The 24,697-nt window shown below is 45.7% G+C and overlaps 4 protein-coding genes across 4 annotated transcripts; 2 read left to right on the top strand and 2 right to left on the bottom strand.

Moving 5' to 3' along the window:
* Positions 1 to 83: 83 nt before the first annotated feature.
* On the top strand, positions 84 to 7,330 carry Srsf9 (serine and arginine rich splicing factor 9). The gene is made up of 4 exons (XM_048342835.1): positions 84 to 404; positions 4,683 to 4,843; positions 6,219 to 6,391; positions 6,836 to 7,330. The coding sequence occupies exons 1-4, from the start codon at positions 217 to 219 to the stop codon at positions 6,977 to 6,979; spliced, it is 666 nt and encodes a 221-aa protein (XP_048198792.1). The 5' UTR covers positions 84 to 216; the 3' UTR covers positions 6,980 to 7,330.
* A 518-nt stretch (positions 7,331 to 7,848) lies between these two features.
* On the bottom strand, positions 7,849 to 13,374 carry Gatc (glutamyl-tRNA amidotransferase subunit C). The gene is made up of 4 exons (XM_048342837.1): positions 13,252 to 13,374; positions 12,992 to 13,161; positions 9,365 to 9,468; positions 7,849 to 8,491 (listed from the first exon to the last, which is right to left on the bottom strand). The coding sequence occupies exons 1-4, from the start codon at positions 13,330 to 13,332 to the stop codon at positions 8,439 to 8,441; spliced, it is 408 nt and encodes a 135-aa protein (XP_048198794.1). The 5' UTR covers positions 13,333 to 13,374; the 3' UTR covers positions 7,849 to 8,438.
* A 21-nt stretch (positions 13,375 to 13,395) lies between these two features.
* Positions 13,396 to 16,435, top strand: Triap1 (TP53 regulated inhibitor of apoptosis 1). The gene is made up of 2 exons (XM_048342840.1): positions 13,396 to 13,577; positions 15,000 to 16,435. Exons 1-2 carry the CDS (start codon positions 13,431 to 13,433, stop codon positions 15,081 to 15,083), a joined length of 231 nt encoding a protein of 76 aa, XP_048198797.1. The 5' UTR covers positions 13,396 to 13,430; the 3' UTR covers positions 15,084 to 16,435.
* Positions 16,436 to 18,763: 2,328 nt separating this feature from the next.
* LOC125349056 (cytochrome c oxidase subunit 6A1, mitochondrial) lies at positions 18,764 to 20,921 on the bottom strand. Its single transcript, XM_048342839.1, has 3 exons — positions 20,768 to 20,921; positions 20,482 to 20,624; positions 18,764 to 19,034 (listed from the first exon to the last, which is right to left on the bottom strand). Exons 1-3 carry the CDS (start codon positions 20,865 to 20,867, stop codon positions 18,951 to 18,953), a joined length of 327 nt encoding a protein of 108 aa, XP_048198796.1. The 5' UTR covers positions 20,868 to 20,921; the 3' UTR covers positions 18,764 to 18,950.
* Between the last annotated feature and the right edge of the window lie 3,776 nt (positions 20,922 to 24,697).

A 24,697-nucleotide genomic window follows, 5' to 3' on the forward strand; every position in this document is an offset into this window, starting at 1 on the left:
TCGTCTGTGCGTCCCCTTTAAGAGGATTCCCTCGGCCCGCTCGGACCCCCCGCGCGCTTCCGCTCGGCGTTCCCACAATGCTGCGCGACTGAGCGCCGCGGAGCCCGCGGGGACGCTGCGGGGGCACCAGTGGCAGAGGCGGCGCCTGTGGCGGCGGCGGCGACGGCGGCTGAGGCGACGTGGGCTGCGGCGAGCCCGCGGCGTCGGCTGGTGCGGATGTCGGGCTGGGCGGACGAGCGCGGCGGCGAGGGCGACGGGCGCATCTACGTGGGGAACCTGCCCACCGACGTGCGGGAGAAGGACCTGGAGGACCTGTTCTACAAGTACGGCCGCATCCGCGAGATCGAGCTCAAGAACCGGCACGGCCTGGTGCCCTTCGCCTTCGTGCGCTTCGAGGACCCGCGGTGAGACCCCCGCCCCGCTGCGTCCCCGCCACTTCCTCGCAGCCCGAATCTGGGCTCCGGGGGCTCCGCGCCCGTCCAGGCCGACCGACCCTGACCCCGGCCCGTTGTCTGCCTCGCGGCCGGGACAGCGAGGGTGACCGGCCGCGCCCCCTTCCCCTGGGGCGCCGTTAGCTGGGGGCAGACGGCGGCGACGGGGGGCCCCCACGAAGGGGTTCCTGCGGTGGAGCGCATCCCTGCCGCGCGCGCCGGGCCCGGGCCTTCTAATGGAATGGGGGAACCTTCTGAAGAGCCCCGAGGGTGGATCTCGCCAATCGGACCGGGCGTGGTGGTGAGGGTGTCTTCGTCACTGGCCCAGAGAAATCGGTGATTTGGAAACCCGGTGGGTCGCGCGCCCGAGGAGCCCCGGAGCCCGTGAGGACAGGGGGCGCCGCTTAGACGCTGCACCCTGCTCCCCGCGTTATCCCCCGTCGTAGGGGCGGCCAGCAAGCAGTGCCCTCGGGCGGCGGGAAGCACCCTAAGGCTTTGGTGGCTGTGGACACACAGCTAACTAGCTGTTCTTTCCCCCACCAACGGAACTAGGCATGTTTACACCTAAATGAGGGACGCCTGCGCCTCTCTGCCCCTTAGGCAACCGAACCACCGTGTATTTCTGTGTCAAGTAGCACATGCTGTATATTTAGCACTTTAGGGCTACCTTGAGGAGGTCCTGTTTTCTAGATGATGAGGAAATCTAGAGGGTTGTTGAGAAAAGAGGCTATTCAGCAAAGGAGATAAGATTTTGAATCCCCTGTTCTGCCTTTAAAATACATAGTTACTCTTTGATCTGTTACATCTTCATTCAGCCCTATCATAACAGAAAAGTCCTATTCTGATATCAGTGTGTGAGGCTTCCAACAACACATTCTCACATTAGTATCTTAGTCCTTACAATAACTCTGGGAGGTAGGCATATTGTTCACATTAGAGATTTAAAAGTTTGATTAAACACTTGACTGAACCACCAACTCCAGTCCCTTTGTATTCAAAGTCGGAATTTAAGTGCTAGTAACTATGCTCCAGGCATATAATCTGGTGGTTTGGGTTGCCCTGAACATGCTATTCCTTGCTTTTTATTTGGGGGTCTCCCCATGTAGCCCAGGCTGGCCTCAAACTGGAGATCCTCCCACCTTAGCCTCCCGAGTACTAGAATTGTATGCTTGTTTTTGCCAGACCAGGGACTTGGACTCAGGGCCTGAGCACTGTGCCTGGCTTCTTTTTGCTCAAGGCTAGTACTCTACCACTTGAGCAACAGCACCACTCCAGGTTTTGAGTGGTTAATTGGAGATAAGAGTCTCACTGGTACTTTTTCCCTGGGCCTGGCTTTGAACAGCAACCCCCAGATCTCAGCCTCTGTAGCTAGGATTATAGGCATGAGCCATTGGCGCCTAGCTCCAGGGTGGATTTTGTTTTGTTTTTTTCCCACCAGTCCTGGGGCTTGAATTCGGGGCCTGAGCACTGTCCCTGGATTATTTTGCTCAAGGCTAGCACTCTACCACTTGAGCCACAGTGCCACAGTGCCACTTGTGGCTTTTTCTATATATGTGGTGCTGAGGAATTGAACCCAGGGCTTCATGTATACGAGGTGAGCACTTTCCCATTAGGCCACATTCCCAGCCCTCCAGGGTGGATTTTGACAAGGTAGTTCTCCAAACCTTCTAAAAAGTTACACTTAATAGGTTCTGGTTTTGCTGGGCCTGGTGGCACGCCTGTAATCCTAGCTACTCAGGAGGCTGAGATCTGAGGATTGTGGTTTGAAGCCAGCCCAAGCAGAAAAGCTCCCAAGAAACTCTTGTCTCCAATTAATCATTCAAAAACCAGAAGTGGTGGTATGGTTCAAGAGGTAGAGCACTAGCCTTGAGCACAAAGAGGCTCTGGGAAAGCACCTCGGCCCTGAGTTAAAGCCCTGTAACTGACAAAAAAAAAAAAGAAAGGCTTTGGTTTTGCTGATCACAAGTGGGACTTTTTTTTTCTGCCTGTCCTGGGCTTGAACTTTGGGTCTGGGTGTTGTCCCTGAGTTCCTTTTGCTTAAGGCCAGCACTCTACCACCTGAGCCACAGTACCACTTCCTACTTTTTCTGCAATTAATTGAAGATAGAGTCTCACAGAGTTTCCTGCTCCAGCTAGCTTAGAACCTCAATCCTCAGGTTTCAGCCTCCTGAGTAGCTAGGATTACAGGTGTGAGTCACCCACACAGGGCAGTGAGTCTTTATCTCCAAGTAGTCACCAAAAAGCTTGAAGTGGAGCTGTGGCTCAAGTGGTTAAGTGCTCTAGCCATAAGCTAAATAAAAAGCTGGGAATGTGGCCTAACAGTCGAGTGCTTGCCCAGCATGCACGAAGCCCTGGGTTCGGTTCCTCAGCACCACATAAACAGAAAAAGCCAGAAGTGGCATTGCCGCTTAAGTGGCAGAGGGCTAGCCTTGAACAAAAGGAAGTCAGGGACAGTGTTCAGGCCCTGAGTCCAAGCCCTAGGACTGGCTAAAAAAAAAAGAAAAAGAAAAGCCCAGGGTCAGTGCCTTTACTGAGTTCAAGCCCCAGGATTTGCATCAGAACAGGGGAGTGGTTTTATTTAACCATTGTAGCACATGTCTATAATTTCAGAACTAGCACCACATCAAGACTACTTCGAGACAGCCTTTCCACCTGGTGAAAACTTGTCTGTCAAAAAACCCACTTTTTATTTTTTGCAAAACATTTGCATTGCATTCCTCTCCTTTCTTTCCTTTCTTGTGCTGACATCAGGGCTTTTGAACTCAAGACCTCTTGTTCTGGCCTAGCTTTCTTGCTCCTGTGTGGCCACTACTATTTGAGCATTTTGCTAGGGAGATGGAATCTTGCAGACTTTTTCTGTCCTGGTTGGCTTCAAACCAGGCTTCCAAATCTCAGTCTCCTGAGTAGCTAGGGTTATAGACAAAGGCACAAAGGTGCCTTGTTTAGGGCTACTATATTTTAAGACACTTTCTATTATTTTTCCAGTCCTGGAGCTTGGACTCGGGGCCTGAGCACTGTCCCTGGCTTCTTTTTGCTCAAGGTTAACACTCTACCTCTTGAGCCACAGTGCCACTTCTGGCTTTTTATGTTGTGCTGAGGAATTGAACCCAGGGCTTCGTGCATGCTAGGCAAGCACTCTACCACTAAGCCACATTCCTAGCTCCCCTAGGGTTATTTTTAAGGTGAGTTCTTACTTTATGCCCAGGCTAGCTGAGGCTTCTGTCCTCTTACCGTTTCCATATTGCTAGATGACATGTGCTTCTCAGCTTACCCAGCCAATGACTGAGAGACTCTATTTATTGCCATTCTGGGGCTTGAACAGGGCCTGGGCACAGTCCCTGAGCTTACTGGCTCAAGGCTAGTGCTCTACCTCTTGAGATACAGCTCCACTTCAAACTTTTTGGAAGTTCACTGGAGATAAGCCCAGCTTGCATTGAACTTTAGCCCTAAAATTTTAGCCTCCTGAGTAACGAGAATTACAGGTGTCAGCTACCAGCCACCTGACACTTTTTTTGTTTTGGTTGGTTCTAGGCACTGTCCCTGAGCAAAGCTCAAGGCTAATGCTGTACCATTTTGAGTCACAGTGCCACTTCCAGTTTTCTGGGGGTTAATTGGAGATGAGTCTTACGGATTTTCCTCCCCTGGCTAGTGATCCTGAGACCTCAGCCTTCTGAGGAACTAGGATTAGAGGGGTGAGCCACCTGCGTTAACACCCATTTTTTATTCTTTGGGAGTTTTTCTCTACCTCTCAAATAGCTCAGATTACGGGCTTTTTTATTTTCTTTTGGGACAGTTTCACAGTGCAGCCATGCTGCCCCTGAACTTAGTCTTCCCTCAGCCTCCCTAGTGCTGAGATTACAAGCATGCATTTGAATGATTTATCTTCTGAACCTATTTTAAATGGGTCTTTTCGTGAGTTTTGTGAAGGAATATTGAGGCCTAATATACACATTTTGAGAAACTATTCACCAAAGTTAAGAGAAATTGTGGCAAAATCTTTCACCAGCATTTTTTTTTGGTTGTTTTTTGGAATCAGTCCTTTTATTTGTAGTCTTTCTACCCATCCATTACCACTTCATACTAGAAATCTATGTGTCTGACAATTGTGAAGGTTCAGTACTATGGAAGACCTTAAAGCAAAAGCACATCCAGGTCCGTTTTGTTTTGTTTTTCTCTCTTAATGATTCATCCCCTTCATTATAAAGTCACTCAACCTCTTGGGCATCACTGACTCCAAACTTTTCTTTACAGAGATGCTGAGGATGCCATTTATGGAAGGAATGGATATGATTACGGCCAGTGCCGGCTTCGTGTGGAGTTTCCCAGGACTTATGGAGGTCGGGGTGGGTGGACCCGAGGTGCAAGGAGTGGGCCTCCTACAAGAAGATCTGACTTCAGAGTTCTTGTTTCAGGTATGCTCCTTTTTCACTGAGATGATGCATGTAACTTAGCCATCTACCGATAAGGAATGGTAACTGTTATTTATTGCATGAGATGGGCTTTCTTTTCAATAGCCTATGCATGCAGTGGCTTGTCAGTGAGGTAGGTATCCTGCAATAGAAACTGCACTACAGTTCAGCCTTGGTAGAACATAAACATGCTTGTAAAGGGGGTCCCTTACTGAGGAGATGGGAAGATGTTGGCAAAACTCTTAGAGCTATAATTCCAAAGGTATTTTCCTTTGGAATACCTTGGTATCTGATCTAATTAAAAGGTATTTCAGGAGCCAGATTCCAACCTAGTTCTGGATCCTAAAAAGGACAGATTTTGGAATTTATATTAAAAAACAACAACAAAAAGAAAAAACCCAAACAACTAGCTAAAGGAAACCCCCAAACTTGCAATCTTGGAGACTATAATTGAAATTAATAATGCACATCTGTCTAGTACTTATAAATGATAAACTCAGCTGTTTATAAATCTTTGAAACATTAATATAATGGCCTTCTGCAGGTTGCAGGAGACTAATGTTTCAGCTTAGCACTTTTTAAAGATGTGAATGTCTTAATCACAGCAGATGCCTGTGCTTAAGAGTGATACTCAATATCTGCCTCTCTTGTGTCCCTTTGTAAGTTTTTAACCCTAGAACTCTATTCCCTCCTTCAGGATGTCATACATTATCTTTTTTTCTCTCCATGCTGCTCTGAAATCCTGCTTAGAAAACTATTAGGAAATGGCTGCAGTCCTGAGCTGTGAGCGGTAAACACAGCCTTTGAGAGCAGGAGCACATTTCCCTTTCATGACATCAGGTAGGGTTGTATGACTCCCGACTAGTTTTAGCGTCTGAGTATTTCCCCCTACCCCCCAACTGTAATGAAGAATGTTGGTGATCTCTTTAAGAGGTATTTTGGTTTGTCAGTCATTCATTTCTATAGGAAAACAAACTGTAGGTATTTGTTGTGGTATTGCTACCTTCAGCTACACTTTATTTCATTGACCTGTTTGAGAATTCCCATGTCCTGGGAAACTTGGTCAGGCAAGAAATAATTGGTACTGATAAATTTCATAATGGGAAAAACTGAAAGACAAGGAAAGTCTGAATTCTCAAAGGTACTAAAACCTGCAATGGGATGCTCTGTTGAGAAGTTAGTCTCTAAAAGTTAGTCTAAGACCATCTTTACCATATACTTCAGTGCTTTTCTCTTGTTTTCTGCCCCACATAGAGTTGTGATTTGGGGACCCATGGGAATTAAATGACTTATAGGAGAGAGACCATAGGTATTACTGAATCTTACAGGTCAGTTAACATGGCTAAAGAAATTGGGCTCTTATGTTCTCTGTGCCCAGGACTTCCTCCGTCGGGCAGCTGGCAGGACCTGAAAGATCACATGCGAGAAGCTGGGGATGTCTGTTATGCAGATGTTCAGAAGGATGGAATGGGGATAGTTGAATATCTCAGAAAAGAAGACATGGAATATGCCCTGCGCAAACTGGATGACACCAAATTCCGCTCTCATGAGGTAGGGTCCCTACTTTTTTTGTGTGTGTGTGATAGAGATTAAACCCAGGGCCTCCCTCTTGTTTGGCATTTTTTTTCTTTTCCCTTAAGGCCTTTGTTCTACCTCTTGAGCCACAGTTCTACTTTCATCTTTTTGCAAGTTAATTGGAAAGAACAGTCTCTTAGACTTCTCTGTCCTGGCTACCTTTGAACTTTGATTCTTAGATCTTAGCCTCCTGGTTATCTAAGATGATAGGTGTGAGCCACCATCACCAACCTGGGCTAATTTTCTTCCTTTTTGATATGATTTCTATCATACGCCTGCCTCTATAATGTAATGAAGGTTTAATAACAGTACCAGGTATAGATTAAGTACTAGAAACTTAACTATTGATTGGCAGCCAGGTTAGGTAAAGGATTTGCTTATTCTTCTGGTACTTATTTTTTTGTTCTTTTTGAATTTCAGGGTGAAACTTCCTACATCAGAGTTTATCCTGAGAGAAGCACAAGCTATGGCTACTCACGTTCTCGGTCTGGGTCAAGAGGCCGTGACTCTCCATACCAAAGCAGGGGCTCCCCACACTACTTCTCTCCTTTCAGACCGTATTGAGACAAGTGATGGGAATTTTCTTTATATTTTTTAGATGACCTGAGCTGCTTTGTGCTCAGGAACTACATTCCAGATTGATAATTTAGTGTCTTAGGAAATTTTTTTAAAAAAATTTTTAAGGGAAAAAAAAAAAAGAAAAATGACATAATTTTTACCAGGGCCATATTAGCAGCAAAACGTTTTTAAACTGCAAAGTGGTTTTGGTTCAGAAACAAGTTGTATATTTTTCACCCAATTATGGGAAAAGAAATCAGTGCTGTGTCTTTGTGGGCTATTTTGCTCTGAATATCAGCAGTTACTGTGACTGAGTTGGCCCATTCTGTTTAGAAATATATTTTAAATGTTTAGTAATTGATAAGTGTGGTTGTCCTTGATTATACATAGATTTCATTTCAGAGGTAGAAGCTAAAAAAAATCCAATCACTGTGTTGTAATGACAGCTTGTACTCAGTCTGGATAACTTTTGGGAGTAATGATTGTTTTCATGGTGGCTTGATAACTTCAAATGGACAAGTTCAGAATTAGAAAATCATCTTATAATTCAAGGTGGCCTTGAATTAGATTAAATTGCCTTAGAAAAGCACTACAGATGGGCTGGGAATATGGCCTAGTGGTAAAGTGCTCGCCACGCATACATGAAGCCCTAGGTTCAATTCCTCTGCACCACATATATAGAAAAAGCCAGAAGTGGCGCTGTGGCTCAAGTGGTAGAATGCTAGCCTTGAGCAGAAAGAAGCCAGGTACAGTGCTCAGGCCCTGAGTTCAAGTCCCAGAACTGGCAAAAAGAAAAAGAAAAGCACTACAGATAAAGGAAGAGTAGAAAGGATGGAAACGGGCCCAGGACTTTTTATAAGCTCTCTTTTCAGAAATAAATTACAGATCTGGTTAGTATTTTATTTACATATAATCATCTTGTGGAAGGTGGTTTAGCTTAGAAATTCTTAAAACAGTTTACTCGGCATTTCCCAGGACTTTCTAGAGAATAAGCTTTCCTCTGCTTACAATAAAGCAGGTAAGTACCCAGGAACAAATGTAAGTGTGTTTAGTAAAAAGATAATGCCACTCAAGTTGGTGGAAACAGCAAGGAAAAATGACAACTCAGGTTGTGGCGTGGTGATCAGACACACTGATAACCAGCTATATAAAGCTCAAGTGTATATAGCTTGGTAGACATAATTCTTTTAGAGGGAGATGAAAGAGGATAACTTCCATACTGTACATACTTGATCCATTTCCTTGGAAGTTTATATTCCCTCCTCCATAGCATCAGGATCTCATTGTCTTGTTTAGTTAGACATTTTCCAATTCTGTTCTGGGAAGAGTCAGTTACTAAGAATTGCTTAAGCATCCACTTTTTCAGGTGATGGAAAGAAGTAGGACATTAAGGTTCACAATAAACAGTGCCACCATTGTGCTTCAGTGTGTTCACAGGGTACCCCCTTCTCAGAATAGGTAGCTATTAGCCGTGCGGGAAGGGCTCTTGTTCACCCAGCTTTGGCAAAGAGATATTACCTGTTTGGAAACAATAAGGAAGCATGTTAAAAGAGCTGAGGCTGCAGTTCCACTTTATTCTGCTAAGTAAGTAATGGCTTCATTTTTATGGGAAACAACAGAAATATGTATAGCAAATATAATCCCAGTTGTAAGTGAAGCCAAATTAATGTATACTTCTCAATAAGAAGTAGGACCAAGTGAATTAGCCATTAATATGCAAGTAAAAATGGAAGACTGAGATTGAACTCAGTTTGTCACAAGAAGCAAAACCTAAAGTGGGACATTGGGTTTGTTTGGGAGCTGGAATGCATGAGTAGCTACATCTATTGAAATAGCAGTGTTTTGTTCTGAGATAGCAAGATCATAGTCTTCTTTCCACTTTGCCTCATAAATCAGAGGCATGTTGGTTTTAAGAGTTTAACTCACAAGTTTTAATGACTTGTTTTTCCATCCTTGCTTAAACCAGAGCTTCCTTTTTTGGAGGAGAGGGGGATGGTCCTGGAGCTTGAACCCAGAGACTGGGCCCTGGTCCCTGACTTATTTTTTGGCCAGTCCTGGGGCTTGGGACTCCGTACCTGGGCATTGTCTCTGAGCTTCTTTTGCTCAAGGCTAGCACTCAAGGCTCAAGGCTACCACGTGAGCCACAGTGCTACTTCCAGCTTTTTCTGTTTACGTGGTACTGAAGAATTAAACCCAGGGCTTCGTGCATGCTAGGCAAGCACTTAACCATTAAGCCACATTCCCAGCCCCCTACTATCATCGTAATGCTATCATTTACATGTACTTTGACCTTTTGCCTTCATAGCATCCTTTGTCCTTACAATTTCCACTTCATTTCTGAAGTCTGTGTGAGACTATTTTGAGTATTAAGCCACTCTGGACAACACATACCTGGGGGGGCCACAAAATATTCCTCCACAACACGTTGGGAGTTTTGTAGTAGTTCTTCAGCACAGTTGCCTTCTGCTACATTGTCTGATCTCAAGTATAGACATCTACAAAACCCAGAAGCTCAAGGTTACCTTCTCAGAGAATGAGGCTACAGAAAAAGCATCAAGAAAGAAGGCTGGGCACTGGTTGGTGGTTCATGCCTGTAATCCTAGCTACTCAGGGGGCTGAGGTCTGAGAACCAAGGATCACAGCCAGCCCAGGCAGAAATATATGAAGACATCTCTAGTTAACTACAAACCCAAAGTGGTGCTGTGGCTCAAAGTGGTAGAGTCCTAGCCTTGAACAAAAAAGCTCAGGGACAGGCCCTGAGTTCAACCCCCATGACTGACAAGAAGGAAAACTATTCATGGTGGCTAATGCCTGTAGTCCTAGTTACACAGGAAGCAATGACGAAATCACAGTTTGAGGCAAATTCTGGCATAAAGTTAGTGAGACTTCATCTCAACCAATAAAATGTGACTGCGTTGGCACATCTGTAATCCTAGCTATATGGGAAGTGTAAATAGGAGATCCATGGACAAAATATGTGAAATCCTACTTTAAAAAATAGTGCATCTATGGCTAGGAATATGGCCTAGTGGCAGAGTGTTTGCCTCACATACATGAAACCCTGGGTTTGATTCCTCAGCACCACATATATAGAAAAAGTCAGAAGTGCTGTGGCTTAAGTGGTAGAGTGCTAGCCTTGAGCAAAATGAAGCCGGGACAGTGCTCAGGCCCAGAGTCCAAGTCCCAGGACTAGCAAAAAAAAAAAAAAAAAAAAAAAGGTGCTTTGAGTGAAAGCTCAGGGACAGTGCCCAGGCCCCGAATTCAAGGCCCACAGCCAGCCATAATATATTTGTTTTTGCCAGTCCTGGGTCTTGGACTTAGGGCCTGAGCACTGTCCCTGGCTTCTTTTTTACTCAAGGCTAGCACTCTACCTCTTGACCTATAACACCACTTCTGGCTTTTTCTGTTTATGTGGTGCTGAGGTATTGAACCTAGGGCTTTGTGCATGCTAGGCAAGCACTCTACCACTAAGACACATTCCTAGCCCCCTAACAAATACACACACACAATATAAAATAGTGCAAAAAAGACGAGGTGTGTGAGTGGTCTAAATAGCAGAGTGTTTGCTTAGTAAGCACAAAATTGAGTTCAAGAATCCCAGTAAGGGGGGGGAGGGGCGGCATGGGGGAGAAGACAGGCACTGGTGGCTTACTCCTGTAGCCATAGCTACTTTGGTGGCTGAGATCTGGTGGATCATGGTTCTAAGCCAGCCTGAGGAAGAGAAGTTCAATAGACTCCATCTCCAAAATAGCAAAAAGCAAGACTGGAGGCTCAAATGGTACAAGGGTAGCTTACCAAGTGTGAAGCCCTGAGTTCAAACCTTAGTATATATACCAGTAAGAACAAAACAAGAAGCCAGGTGCTGGTGGCTTATGCCTATAATCCTAGCTACTCAGGAGGCCAAGATCTGAGAATCATGGTTTGAAGTGGGCCCAATGATACAGTCTGTCAGTGTCTCCAATTAACAACTAAAACTCCAGAAGTGGTAGAGCATTGATTGTCCTTGAGCACAAAAGCTCAGGGACAGAGCCCAAGCCCTAGAACTGGCACAAAAAAGGAAGCATCAGATTTTTTTTTTCCTGTACTGGGAGCTAAACCTGGTGTCTTCTGCATGCAAGACAAGCTTCCTGCTTCAGCTACAGCCCTACCTGGAGCAACATTCTGAAGTTATTGGCAGTGTTCCAAGGCAAGAGGCACTCTGCTCAAAAGCAGACAGACTGACCAGTTTGTAGATATTTTGACAAACTCTGAGGTAGAGGTAAGTGTTAATTATTTCTCAGGATTGGTGTTTAATAAGTATTTTAGATGATCACTTTTGGTGGGAGCAGATGATAAGGCAATTGTGAGACATGCTCATAATTACACCTGCTAATGTAACAAAGACTGACAAAGGTACCTAACACAGCCTATGTCAGAAGCATGCACTCAAAATGTGAAAGGACGTTAAGTAGATGGGAAATGGACTTCCTGGCAGGTGCAGTAGCATAAACCTGGAGTGAGAAAGCCCAGCATATTCAAAGAAGGACAGGGAGTTGAGTGGGCTGCAGCATGGCTAACTTAGATGGAAGAAAAAGCTAGAGACCAGGTTGGGAATGTGGCTTAGTAGTAGAGTGCTTGCCTAGCATGCATGAAGCCTTAGGTTTGATTCCTCAGTACCACATAAACAGAAAAGGCCAGAAGTGGCGCTAGCCCTAAGCAAAAGCAGCTCAGGGACAGTGCCCAGGCCCTGAGTCTAAGCCCCAGGACTTGGGGTGGGGGGTGGGGGGTGGGTAGTGCCTTGCTTAAGGATATTGGCTCCTAACAGGTCATATTGTGCCTAACTCTTCTGGTACCCTTAAGATGGACACATCTTTCACCACAGTCTATGAGAGATAGAACCATCTGCCACTGAGCAAGATATATCATAGAAGCTATACTATAGGGTAAGGTGGGAGAGGATAACCAGCTCAAAGTGTGAAGTCCTGAATTTGAGCCCCAGTACTGACCTTCAAAAGAATACACATACACACACACACACAATTTTTAAAGCAGGTAACTAAGCAAGTAAAAAAATGAGTTTACGCTATAAATGATACATAAAATATAAATATCAGGAAAACTAAAAATGGATAGTGACTGTAAAGGGAGAGGGAGTTTGAAGTCTCAGGAGAATCTTCTCCAAAGAATTTCAAGTGCCAAGAGGGAGAATACCAGGCAACTACTTGGAGGCATTTTATCCAAGGGGCAAAACAAAACAATAACAACAAGAAACAGTTGGCAAGTGCAGAGATCCCAAAGAGGGAATGGGATGGGGATTTAGCTCAGGGGAAGCGGGCTTGTCTACTACTGAGTGCACGGCCGTGAGTTCAGGCCTCAGTACTGCAGAAAACAAAAGCTAGAGAAGAAACGAACTTGGCTTTTGGTACTGGGGACTTAACTAGTAGTTCTCACATGCTAGGAAAGTGCTCAACCTTAACCATGGCTCTGTCCGTTTTCAGTGGGGCTTGCCAACTTTGCCCGGCTGACCTCGAACCACGCTCCTCCAGCCTTCATTTGAGTAGCTGAGATTACAAGCGGAGATTCAAAGGCGATGGTTTAGCAATCAGTTGGGATTTCCTCCCACTTACACTGACACTGGGAAGTCCGAGAATTTTTAAGTGGGAGTGGCAGGACCCATAATGAACAGGGGGAAAAGTGAAGAGAGGCGAGGTAACGACAAATTGGCGATTTTTTTTTTTTTTTTTTTTTGGCCAGTCCTGGGGCTTAGACTCAGGCCCTGGGCACTGTCCCTGGCTTCTTTTTGCTCAAGGATGCACTCAACCGCTTCAGCACCACTTCTGGTTTTTTCTGTTTATGTGGTACTAAGGAATCGGAACTCAGGGCTTCATGCATGCTAGGCAAGCACTCTACCCCTAAGCCACATTACAAGCCCCCAAATTCGGATCTTGCTAAAACTTCTACCCTTTGGGAAATCGGACACCAATAATGGGTCACCTTAAACGGCTGCCAAGGAGCCACAGTGAAGGCCTCGGGGTTTACCTGTCCTCCAGTACCGACTCCATGGGCTCCACCCCGTCGGTGTCGATCTCATGAAGCCGGTTGGCGAAGGTGATGGCTTTCTCCAGTCGCGCGACGGCCTCGTGGCTGCCGAAGTCCACCAGTGCCAGGCGTTCCAGGTGCTCGATCACCTCGGCTGTGACTCGACCTCCCTGCGGATAAGGCGGGGAGCGTGGGTCCCGGGCGGCGCCGGCTCTGCCTCCCAGTCGGGCTACCACCCATCTATCCTCCCTGGCCCTTACCTGAGGACCCTCCCGCGAGGTGAAGAACCGGCGCCCGTTCGGGGCCGCACTAAAGCCCCGCCACACAACCCGCGCCCACATTTCTTCTCGGCCGCCGTAGAGCGTCCCGGCGTCGCGCCGAGATACGCACATGAGTGATGTCATTAGAGCGCGCCGCTGCCGCCGCCATAACCATCGCCATGAACAGCGTCGGGGAGGCTTGCACGGACATGAAGCGCGAGTACGACCAGTGTTTCAACCGCTGGTTTGCCGAGAAGTTCCTCAAGGGGGACGGTTCCGGGGACCCGTGCACCGATCTCTTCAAGCGTTACCAGCAGTGTGTTCAGGTGAGTGGCGAGGCGAGCTCTTCCCGTCTACCCTGAGGCCCACCCCACGAGAGTCTCCGAGGGCCGGAGGCTGGAACCGCCGGGCGAGGCTGAGGCACCTTCCCTCCTCTGCCATCACCCGCGAGGCTTTCCAGCCAGGTGCCTGCCTGGTTTTTTGCTTGACCACTCGTGCGTACGCTTGTGTGTGCCTGTTCGGGGCTTTAGCTCTGGGCCTCGAGTTCTTGCTTTTTCGCGCACGGTTGGTTTCTTGCTGGTTAGTTGGAGGTTAAGAACCGAGCGACTTGTCTTTTGAGTAACTAGGATTATTGGCGTGAGCCTCTGGTGTCTGTCGGAGTGTTAGCTTCTTTGGAGCACAGTAACAGCCTTTGGCTCATTTATTTGGTACTATTTTGCATAGCCACTGTAACTTGTTTTTTACTCGGAAAGCTAACACTCAGAGATTGATTCCTGCCTTGTACCCCAAGTTCAAGCAGAACAACAGGCTTGATCACATGCCTGTCCGCAGGCAGTTCCAATCTTGGTATGGCCAAGGACACCACCCTTAGTCCCCAAGGGACTGTAGCCCCTTACCCCAGAGGGAGCATTCCACTGTGGGGCTGGTCAAGGACATCACTCTGGGACCGCATCCCATTTTCTGTTTTCTATTTCCTTGTTGAATACTATATAAGCCCAACCCAAAGTCCAGTTAGAAGCACAACCTCCAATCCCGCGGCAAGGTCTGTGCCCCTCCCTCAATAAACAGTTCTAGCCCGACGTTGAGGATGGAGTCCAGCCTATTCCTTTTCTATTCTCCTCCATTTTCCCAACAGGAAATGATTTGATCACGTTCCCTAGAGTGGGGTGCGGTTGATTTTTTTTGTCGGTGGCACAGTTGTCACTATTACTATTGGGTTTGGGTGAGCGTTTGTCTTTCTTTGGTCTGCTAGGGTGCTATGGAGGCACTTTCTTCTTCCTTTCCCCTTTTTTATCCCTCCTTCCCTTCTTTCCTTCCAAGTGCTGGGATTAGAAGTTTATGCCACCAGGCTTAGTTTACTCTTGAACCTCAGGGCCTGGGCGGTGTCACTGAGCTCCAGGCTAGTGCTCTGCCATCTTGAGCCACACACAGCGCTCCGGTTCTCTATTGGTTAATTGGAGATGTGAGTCTTCACTTCCTACTCCAGTTGGCTTTGAACTAAGATCCTCAGGTCTCCTGAGAAGCTGGGTGAGCCACCTGTATGAGCTACCTATGCCCAGCCCTGAATTTTAGTTTAGAAGGGGAACCTATAGAAACCTTTTCAATTTCCAGTCCAAAATTTGATTTGCTCATGAAAAGTTCTGAGTCTGGTGCCATATAATTTACTTCTGTGTAATCACATTTCATTTACAAAATTTTGACCTCAAGCTTCCTGTAAACCTTAATAATGTGTTTTCTTTTCCCATCAGAAAGCAATAAAGGAGAAAGAGATTCCTATTGAAGGATTGGAGTTCATGGGCCATGGCAAAGAAAAGCCTGAAAATTCTTCTTGACCTTGCTTGTCACCTTGGAAATGGATTCCTCATATCAGGAAATTAAGAAGACTTTGGATTTTGTCAGCTTAAGGCTATGAAGTCAGCAGTGCAATTTAATGAGTTTGGGAGGAAGTTGTTTCTTCCTCTCATTTGTAAAAGATACTGCTTTGAGATGACTTCTCACATGCTTTGGCATGCAGGAACTCAGTGTGCTAAATTGAACAGTCTTTTGGGATTATGATTGCAATATATGGTCTGGAATCAACTTCAAATATACCTTCTACATGAATCATGATAAGCTAATCAAGATGATCAGGGCTCCTTGAACTTTTGATTTCTGCTGCAAAAGGACAGTACATATACAGTATGGGGGTCATTGTTCATGAAAGCAGTCAGGACCTTTTTGTTTCCTCAGGGAGCTAATGCTCTATAAAGGGATCCAAGCAAAAGTTTCAATCAATTGTTGGGAGCATGGATTTACTTACATGTAACATTTAATGTTGCTAATGGCTTGGGTTAAAGAGGAAGACACAGCAAGAGGTGTCTGATTTAAGATGTGAATGCTTCAAGACCATTGAAATGAATACTGTCTCAGTTCACAGCAAATAACTGAATTATATTTGGAATGGCTACAGAAGAACCTAAATTAAAAAGAGTTCGCTTTTAATGGCTTCCATCTGAATTAGTCAATCTGCATCATAAACAGGCAAAATGCATCTGGTTAAACGTAGGAGATGGGTGCTTTGATTCATTTTCATTTGCCTAGCCTATTTTATGTCTATAATCATCAAGATGGAATAAATTCTAACATTCAGTTCTTATCGTTTACACTTCATGGTACATCTAGTACCTTGTTACCCAGTGTCTCACACATACACTGCAGAGAACTTTATCTTCTCTAACTTAAAAGGTGAAGATTTATCTAAGTGTAGTACAGAGTAAAAGAAACCTGGTGGTGACACACACATGCGATCCCTTGTACTCAGGAGACAGGCAAGAGGATAGAGATTTTAAAGCCAATCTTGGCAAAGTTAACTAGACCCTGTCTCAAAAAACAAGGGTTTGGGGGCACATCCCAAGTAGTAGAGCATTTGCCTAGCAAGCTCAAGGGTTCAATGCTCAGTACTGAAGCAGAAAAAACAAAAACAACCCTCTAAATGTTATTTCCATAGTAACTGTATGAAATCTCTATATGTTCTGGTACCAAAAGAATGTCAGGATCAGATGAGCGTTTACATACTTTATGTCATGTAATCCCCACAAACTGCCTATCTTAAGGATTTACTAAGAAATATTTGTATTCGCTTAAACCTTACAAGACTGTCTCATTAAGCTCTGAAAATAAACTATAAGCCAACCATCTTCTGAAATGAATATTGTCTAAGAGTTCACAGCAAATAACTACAATACTTTTAAGTCATTATAACTCATACTGGAAGGTGTCCCTGATATGAAAACAGTATGCTACTGTAGAAGTTCACTCAACCGAACTTTTGAGAAAAGTTGCAGGAAATATATCCTTAGTAAGAAAAAAAATTTTTTTTGGTGCCAGTCCTGGGGCTTGGGCCTGGGCACTGTCCACACTTCTTTTGCTCAAGGCTAGCACTCTACCACTTGAACCACAGTGCCACTTCCGGCTTTTTCTGTTTATATGGTACTGAGGAATTGGAGCCTAGAGTTTCATGCATGCTGGGAAAGCGCTAAGCCACATACTTAGCCCTACTTTTGTGTGTGCTGGCACTGGACTTGAATTCAGGGTGCACATTCTCCTTTGCTTTTTTTGCTCAAGGCTGGTACTTTACCATTTGAACTATACCTCCACTTCCAGTTTCTTATTGTTTGCAATTTGTTAACTGGAGATAAGTCTTCAGACTTCTACCTGTGCTGGCTCTGAACCACAATCCTCAGATATCAGCCTCCTGAGTGGCTAAAGTTATAGGTATGAGCCACCAGCACCTGGCTAACCTTTCCATTTTCAAATGAGAGGGTGAGAACACATAACCAGTAAGCATTAGGTCTCTTTGAAGTAGCAATATTTAGTGGCACACAGATGGCTGCACTCCCAGTTATTCAGGAAGCTAAGGCTAGAGAATTTCTTGGGCCTAGGAGTTTCAAAAAGTAGTAACTTAAGCAACGTAACTATGCCTTGTCTCAAAAATGAGAAAGCTTTATACCAGTGGCTTATACCGGTACTCTTACCTACTGAGGATGTTGAGATCTGAGGGTCATAGTTCAAAGCCAGCCTGGGCAGAAAAGTCCATGAGACCTTTATCTCCAACCTAACCAGCAACCAACAAAAGACTGGATGTGGAGCCGTGGCTCAAGTGGTAGAGTACAAGCTCTGAGCAAAAAAATTAAAGCACAGTGCCTAGGCCCCAAGTTTAAGACCAGTACTAGTACAAAAAATAAAGCCAGATAGTGACTCACTTTTAATCCCAGCTACTCAGAAAGCAGTGAGGAAGATACAGGTTCCAGACCAGCCAAGGCAAAAATGTTAGCAAGACATCCTCCCCACCCAATCTCAAGAGTTGGAAAGTTGAGCATGGTGGCATAACCCTATCATTCTAAGACAGGTGCCAGTGGCTCACACATGTAATCCTAACTACTCAGGAGGCTGAGATCTGAGAACTGCAGTTCAAAGCCAGACCAAGCAAGAATGTCCATGAGACTCTTATCTGCAATTAACCACCAAAAAGCTGGAAATGAAGCTGTGGTTCAAGTGGTAAGGGCACTATACCTTGAGCAAAAATGATGAGGGGCAGCACCCCAGGCCCTGACTGACCAAGCCCTAGGACACCCAAAAGAAAGAAAAAAAACCTCATCCTAGCAATGGAGGCATAAATTGGAGGATCATGGTCTAAGTCAGCCTGGGCAAAAACAAGATTCTATTTGAAAAATAAAGCAGAAAGGGGGGAACACCTGCCTTTCAAAAGTGTGAGCCCTGAGTTCAGCCCTGCTCACATACACACTCCCCTTAACTCAACCAATTACACAGTTAAGTCTCAAAAGTCTAGCCACTAGTAGCTTCTTTAATGGCCACAGTCCTCTCAAAAGGAGTATCTTCAAATTGTTTCCGAGAAATTGATGTTTTCCTTCTATTTTGACTTCATCCTGCAAGAAACAACTTCAATTGCTTCACCTATTTTAAAGGTTTCCTGTTTCAGAGTGGTTTTGTGATTTTTTTTCTTTCTAATTTGTAAGTCTACAGGAGTTTTGTTTCGGAAACAAAGCCAGAAATGTGTCTCATTGCCTTCATTTCTCTAAAAGTTTCCTAGTCTGTGTCAACCATTAGTTGGCTGACAGATAAATTTTACTCCATGGCTAAGAACTTGACTCCTTTATTATCTCACTCCAGGAGGATTCCACACCAATGCTGGTGAACTGGGACACGAAAATGCTGAGGTGCAAAGGAAGCACTTGTATGGAGAATCACAGGTATAAACTATGGCCATTTTGTTAATCATTTGGGGACTTGCCATCTAGTTTGTCAGGTACCCCACCTTGGTAAGTAACTCTCTTAGTCTAATACATCCCAAGTCAAGAAAGCAGGTGCCTATTATAAACAGTAGTCCTTGGGCTGTACTGGACCTGAAACACTGCCACAGCAGCATAAACCTTCACTGAAGAAACAGGAATGCCATCAATGTTAATTTCTCAAGAAAAACACAAAGAATGCAACTTTCAGTTCATTACCGACCTAAGTTTAAGCTATTTATTTAAGCCATCTCTTGCTATAAGCAAAGGGATGGAAAAACAGTTTAATTGTCATCTGATACAAGAAAGGAAGGTGAGTTTAAGATCCCATATACTTTTCTGGTCCACGTGCAGAAGAATGGTCCAAACCAAAGCTGTGGTCATTGGTGCCTGGGTGAGGGTCCAGGTTCTTTACTCATCTTCATAGCCAGTGGGAAGAGGATTTGTATGAGGGTTATGGAATAGAGTATGGTTGCCATCTCCCCAGGGAAAGGGCTGTGGAGCAAAGATGTCAATTAGGTAATGCCAGAAAGAGTTCCGAAGAAAACACTGCCATGAGCTGCTTAAAATAGGGTGACAGATAACAATAATAAGAGGGAAATTAGTCCTTGACTAGTATAGCCAGTGCTGGGTTTTAGAGGTATAAACCCCTCAAATCATCTATTAAAATGACAATGGCAGGCACAGAGAAGATACTTATTTAAATAGATTTCTGGGGCTGGGAATATGATAGCCTCGTATATATGAAGCCCTGGGTTCGATTCCTCAGCACCACATATATAGAAAAAAGCCAGAAGTGGAGCTGTGTCTCAAGAGGTAGAGTACTACTAGCCTTGAGCAAAAAGAAGCCAGGGACAGTGCTCAGGCCCTGAGTCCACGCTCTAGGACTGGCAACAAAAACAAAACAAATAGATTTCTGAGCTCCATTCAAACTTAAACTAGTGCGATGGCTTCCACAAGAACAATTTTAACCCTGCCAGGAAACATGAAGCAAGTGTCTGAAGACAATTGGGGTTGGTAGTACTGCCATCTAGTGGGTAGAAAAATCTAAAGATGCTACTAAACCCTTCCCAATGGATGGGATGGACTGCTGCCCCACTTCCCTAAGAATTACCCACTCCAAAACTCAGTTTCCCTTCCAGAAAATGGGAGCAAATAAACATTGATTTTAGGGATGAAACTAGAAATTGCACAACAGTGCTGAGGCTGAAAATTTTTGCTGTTTGATCCCGAATTCTTCTGTGTGAGGGTAGAAAGGAGCTCAAAGATTCCAAAATTCAGATCTAGGTTAAGTTCCTATAAGGCCAGTCATACACAGGCTTGGTGATACCATAACTAAAGAACAAGGAGGAAACGGAGGTGTAACTCTGTGATAGAAGGCTTGCTAGGCATATTAAGATGCCTTTGGTCTAATCCCTGGCACCAGCAAAGGGGGGTGTGGGGGGGGGCATTATTAGTGTAAAATTGGAGCCAGAGGCTCCCACCTGCAATCTTAGCTACACTATAGAGACTGAGACCTGGAAGATCACTGTTTGAAGCCAGCCTGGATAGAAAAATTTACAAGACTGCCTTAGCAAAAAGCCCAGATTGGTTGACACTGGTAGGAATGAAAGGAAGCCAGCATCCTGGCTCTTTATCGTGGAGCTAAAACCAGCCCGATGCTCCATCTTAGAAAGGTAAATCACCTTCCAACATCACCACTCTAAAAGGGAATGGCAAACCTCTAAATTTTATGCAAGAGATAACTGTATCCGAAAGCAAGAGGTGGGAAGAAAAGCTGAGGGGCACTTGATGTTATGACCTTGAAGAAAACTGAGACATGGCTCTCCCTGGTCTAAGTTTCCCCTTTCATGAAATGGAAACAGACAATGGTTCTCCACGCCATGGATAAAGCAGAAATCACACAGGCCGGCCGTCCACCCTCGGGATGAAGGAGCCGTACCTTGGTCCTGATGCGGAGATGGGGGTAGGCAACGAACTCCTGCCTGTCGTGTTCTTCGTGGCGAGACCTCAGGAAGACATTGAGCATGCTCACTCCCACCCCGGGCAGTGCGACGAAGAAGGTGAGGGCCTTCCACATGCGAGCTGCGGAAAACGACAGCCGCTCAGAGCGGGCGCCAGCGCCGGGCCTGCCGCCTCCCTCCCCCAAGGCCTCACGCCAAGGTCACCAGGCCCGCCCCTCACCCCAGCGCTGCCGGGGCTGGTCCCGCCAACCCCGGCCCCAATACCTGAGCTTTCCTCGCTGTGCGCGCTAGACATGGGCCGCCCCATTTGGGACCGGCCAAGCAGCCGGGAAGCTCGAGACACTAACACTGCAGCGGCCACCATGTTGGATCTTGACCGCCGACGTGCCGGAAGCGGAAGTCGGAAAGGAGCTTGGGGGCGGGGCCATAGCCGACTGAAGACGTTCCTTATTGGGTGATGCCTTCTCAATCACAGTAACGGACAGTGCGGCCGGCGCACCTTCATCCTCCCACAGAGTTCTCAAAGTCATTGGAGCCGAGCTGGGCGCTGGTGGCTCACGCCTGCAATCCTGGCTACTCAGGAGGCTGAGATCTGACGAGCACGGTTCGAAGCCATCTCGGACAGAAAAAAAAAATGTGAGACTTATTTCCAATAAACTATTCAAAAAAGTGGGAAGTGGAGCTGTGGCTCAAGTAGTAAAGCGCTGGTCTTGGACAAAAGAAGCTCGGGGGCTGGGGATATGGCCTAGTGGCAAGAGTGCTTGCCTCGAACAAAAGAAGCTTGGGAACAGCGCCCAGGCTCTGAGCTCAAGCAACAGGATCAGAAAAAAATAAAAATAAAAGATATCCTTGAAGCCGCCGGTCTAGAGCGAGCATGCGCTCCACGCCTTCCTTGGGGCTGTGCCTTTCTTTTATGCGCATGCGCGTGCCCTCCCCCAAATGTCAGAAGTCCAGGTCTTCACCTTGGGGATGGTAAAAGCAGAGGCATGTGCTGGGCTCCCTTCGCTGCAGTCCGTGGACAGAATATGGAAATTTCAAGCACAATACACCTCCTTACAAAATGTCATTCGTCTCTTCACCCTTTCCTAGCACCAGCTACCGTTACTGTTGTCTTTGGGACGATTTCTGTATTTTGTCTTGCTCCGCCGTTAGAAATTTAAACTCTGTGATGCAAAGAATTTGCCACTGCAGCATGCTCACCGTTACCGGGAAGAGTGGATTCTGAAATTGTGCCTGGCTTATAGATTGCCTGGATTAGTGGATGGGTGGGTGGGTGGATGGATGGATGATGGGTGAATGAGTAGGTGGGTGGATGAATGGGTTGATTTATGGATAGACGGGTAAATGGGTAGAGGGATGGGTGAATGGTGGATGAATGGGTGGGTGGGTGGATGGTGGGTGGGTTGGTAATGGATGGATGGATGATAGATGGGTGTATGCCTTGATGGATGTATGGGTAGGCTCAGTTCCTGAGTTTCTAGTGTGAACAAAGGAGTGGACACTTTCAGAGAAGACAATTTCAAACGATTGCCAGTGGCTCATGACTGTGATCCTAGCTACTCATGAAGCTGAGATCTGAGAATCTCATTTTGGAGCCATCCGAGGCACACCTCTAATCCCAGCTACTTGAGAGGCAGCCATCAGAAAAATGGAGATAAAAGGTCAGCTTCAGGGCTGGGAATGTAGCTTAGTGGTAAAGTGCTTGCCTAGTATGCATGAAGCCCTGGGTCCAATTCCTCAGGAACATATAAACGGAAAAAGCTGGAAGTGGTGCTATGGTGTGAGTGGTAGAGTGCTAGCCTCAAGTAAAAGAAGCTCAGGGACAGTGCTCATGCCTGAGTTCAAGCCCCAGGACTGACAAAAAAAAAGAGCCTGAACAAAAAGTTCCCCAAGCCCCACCCATCACATCCAATAATATACTCGACAGGGTAGCTTGAACTTGTTATTAGCTACTTGGAAGGCACAGGTAAGAGGATTATAGTCAGAGGTCAGCTCTGGACAAAAAGGTAAGACCCTTAGAAATAACTAAAATTAGCAGGCTTACTTTAGCAGTGGCTCACAACTATAATTCTAACTATAAGGGAGGCAGAGATTGAAAGGATTGCCATTTGAGGCTAGTCTAGGCAAAACACACACACACACACAAAAAAAAAACAGGTTGAGAAGCCTAGCACCAATGGCTCACACCTATAATCCTAGCTACTCAGGAGGCTGAGATCTGAGGATCACCGTTCAAAGTCAGCCTGGGCAGAAAAGTCCATGACACTCATCTCCAATTAACCACCAAGAATTTGTAAGTAGAGCTATGACTCAAGTAGTAGGGTACTAGCCTCGAGCACAAAAGCTCACGGACAGTGCTCAGGCCCTGAGTTCAAGCCCCAGTAACCAGCACACATATAAAAAAGATTTTGAAGCTGGGCACCAGGTGACTCACACCTGTAATCCTAGCTACTCAGGAAGCTGAGATCTGAGGATCACAATTCTAAGCCAGCCAGGGCATATCTCCAATTAACCACCAGAAAACAGGAAGTGGTGCTATGGCTCAAAGAAGTAGAGGACTAACCTTGAGCAAAAAGAGCTTAGGGACAAGGGACAGCACCCAGGCCCTGAGTTGAAGGCGTATGACTAAAGAAAAAATTTTTTTTTAAGATTCTGTTATGCCAAGTCGCGAGACCACCACCAAGAAGACCACCGAGACTCAGACATTCTGAAATGCAATAGCAAGGCAAGACTTTATTCAAGCGGGGCCGCGGCCCGGGCCTTGTCCTACCCACCGACATAGCGGAGGTTAGGAGGCAGCCCCCAGCTGCGATTACACAGAGCTTATAAAGGCAAAAGACAAAGTTACAGCAATCAGGTGTTTAAGCAAGCAAGATTAGGAGTACAAATCTGATTGGCTCAGGGCTCGAGGCATTCTAGGGGCAGTTAGAGTTAAGCATTCCCAGTCGTTAGAGTTCTCGACTGGCTGGGCCCTAATAAGCTTGTCCTGGGTTTGCTCACAGGTTTACGTGGTAAAGTGGGGTTCGCGTGGTAAAGTGGGGCCTGACTTCAAAGTCTGGCTCTTCATTTTCCCCCTTCATTCCCCCCTTCTGATAGGTAACTCAAGAACCAATCGTGGTTCTCCTTGCTTAGTTTGATTCTGACAGAATTGGTAGGGATAGATTGGTATTGTGCCCGCAATACCATAAAAACTCATAACAAATGCGACAGATAAAAACATAGTTTTACACCGAAGCCCCAATTCTGACTCTATTTATATTATAGCCAATTTGATTACATACCAACTTTACTATTTGTTACATACTCACTTTAGGGATTGTATTTCTCACTTTTAACATGCCAAAACCTTTTAATCTAAAGGAAACATTTTTGTTTTCTCTCTAAAGTCTTTCCTTATATAGTTTTATAATCTGTGTCTTATAAAATTTAACATATCCCCACTCACACCCATCTTTTACTTCCTCACACCATCAGTGACTTACTGGAACATTCTGTGACAATTTACTTTTTAAATCCCTTTCTTATCCAGAGGAAACCCTTTCTCTATCCCTTTCTCCAAGGCTTTCTATACTAACTTTCCTCTTTACATTTCCTGGGGCTTCTTTGCTGCTAGAGTTTTAAACTGTCTACATTTTCCGGTTTATCTCAACTACATCAAGGCAATTTACTATGACTCCACGCACAGGCTGCTCCTAAGAAGCCAGACCAGAGTCAACTATCATAAGCCAACTGCTCCACAGCGCCACTTCTGGCCATTTTCTGTATATGTGGTGCTGGGGAATTGAACCCAGGGCTTCATGTATACTCTTTGCCACTAGGCCATATTCCCAGCCCCCTCTATATCTATATTCTATATAATGAGCTAACTATTCTAGAGTGGAATTCTCCAGTTTCCAGTTCCTCCAAGTGCCTAAGGTTGGCCAGTGGCATCTGTAAGATTCACCCTCAGGAGGGCTGCCCCCATGAAGATGCCCCCAGCACTTTAAATCTCTGTCCAGTTACCTTGGTACCTGGCACTCCTGATGACAGTTACCTCCCTCTCTTCTGAGGTCACACCCTAATCCATCTGGGCACATTTAATACTCTTGGACACACCTCCCACCCCAGGTATTGCCAGGAAGTGACTCTCCAGCCTGTCATACATGCTTTGAATTTAGCAGCAGGCCAATCTGCTTCAAAATTTCTTACAATATC

Source organism: Perognathus longimembris, chromosome 3 (genome assembly GCF_023159225.1).
Source record: "Perognathus longimembris pacificus isolate PPM17 chromosome 3, ASM2315922v1, whole genome shotgun sequence".
Lineage (NCBI taxonomy): Eukaryota > Metazoa > Chordata > Mammalia > Rodentia > Heteromyidae > Perognathus > Perognathus longimembris.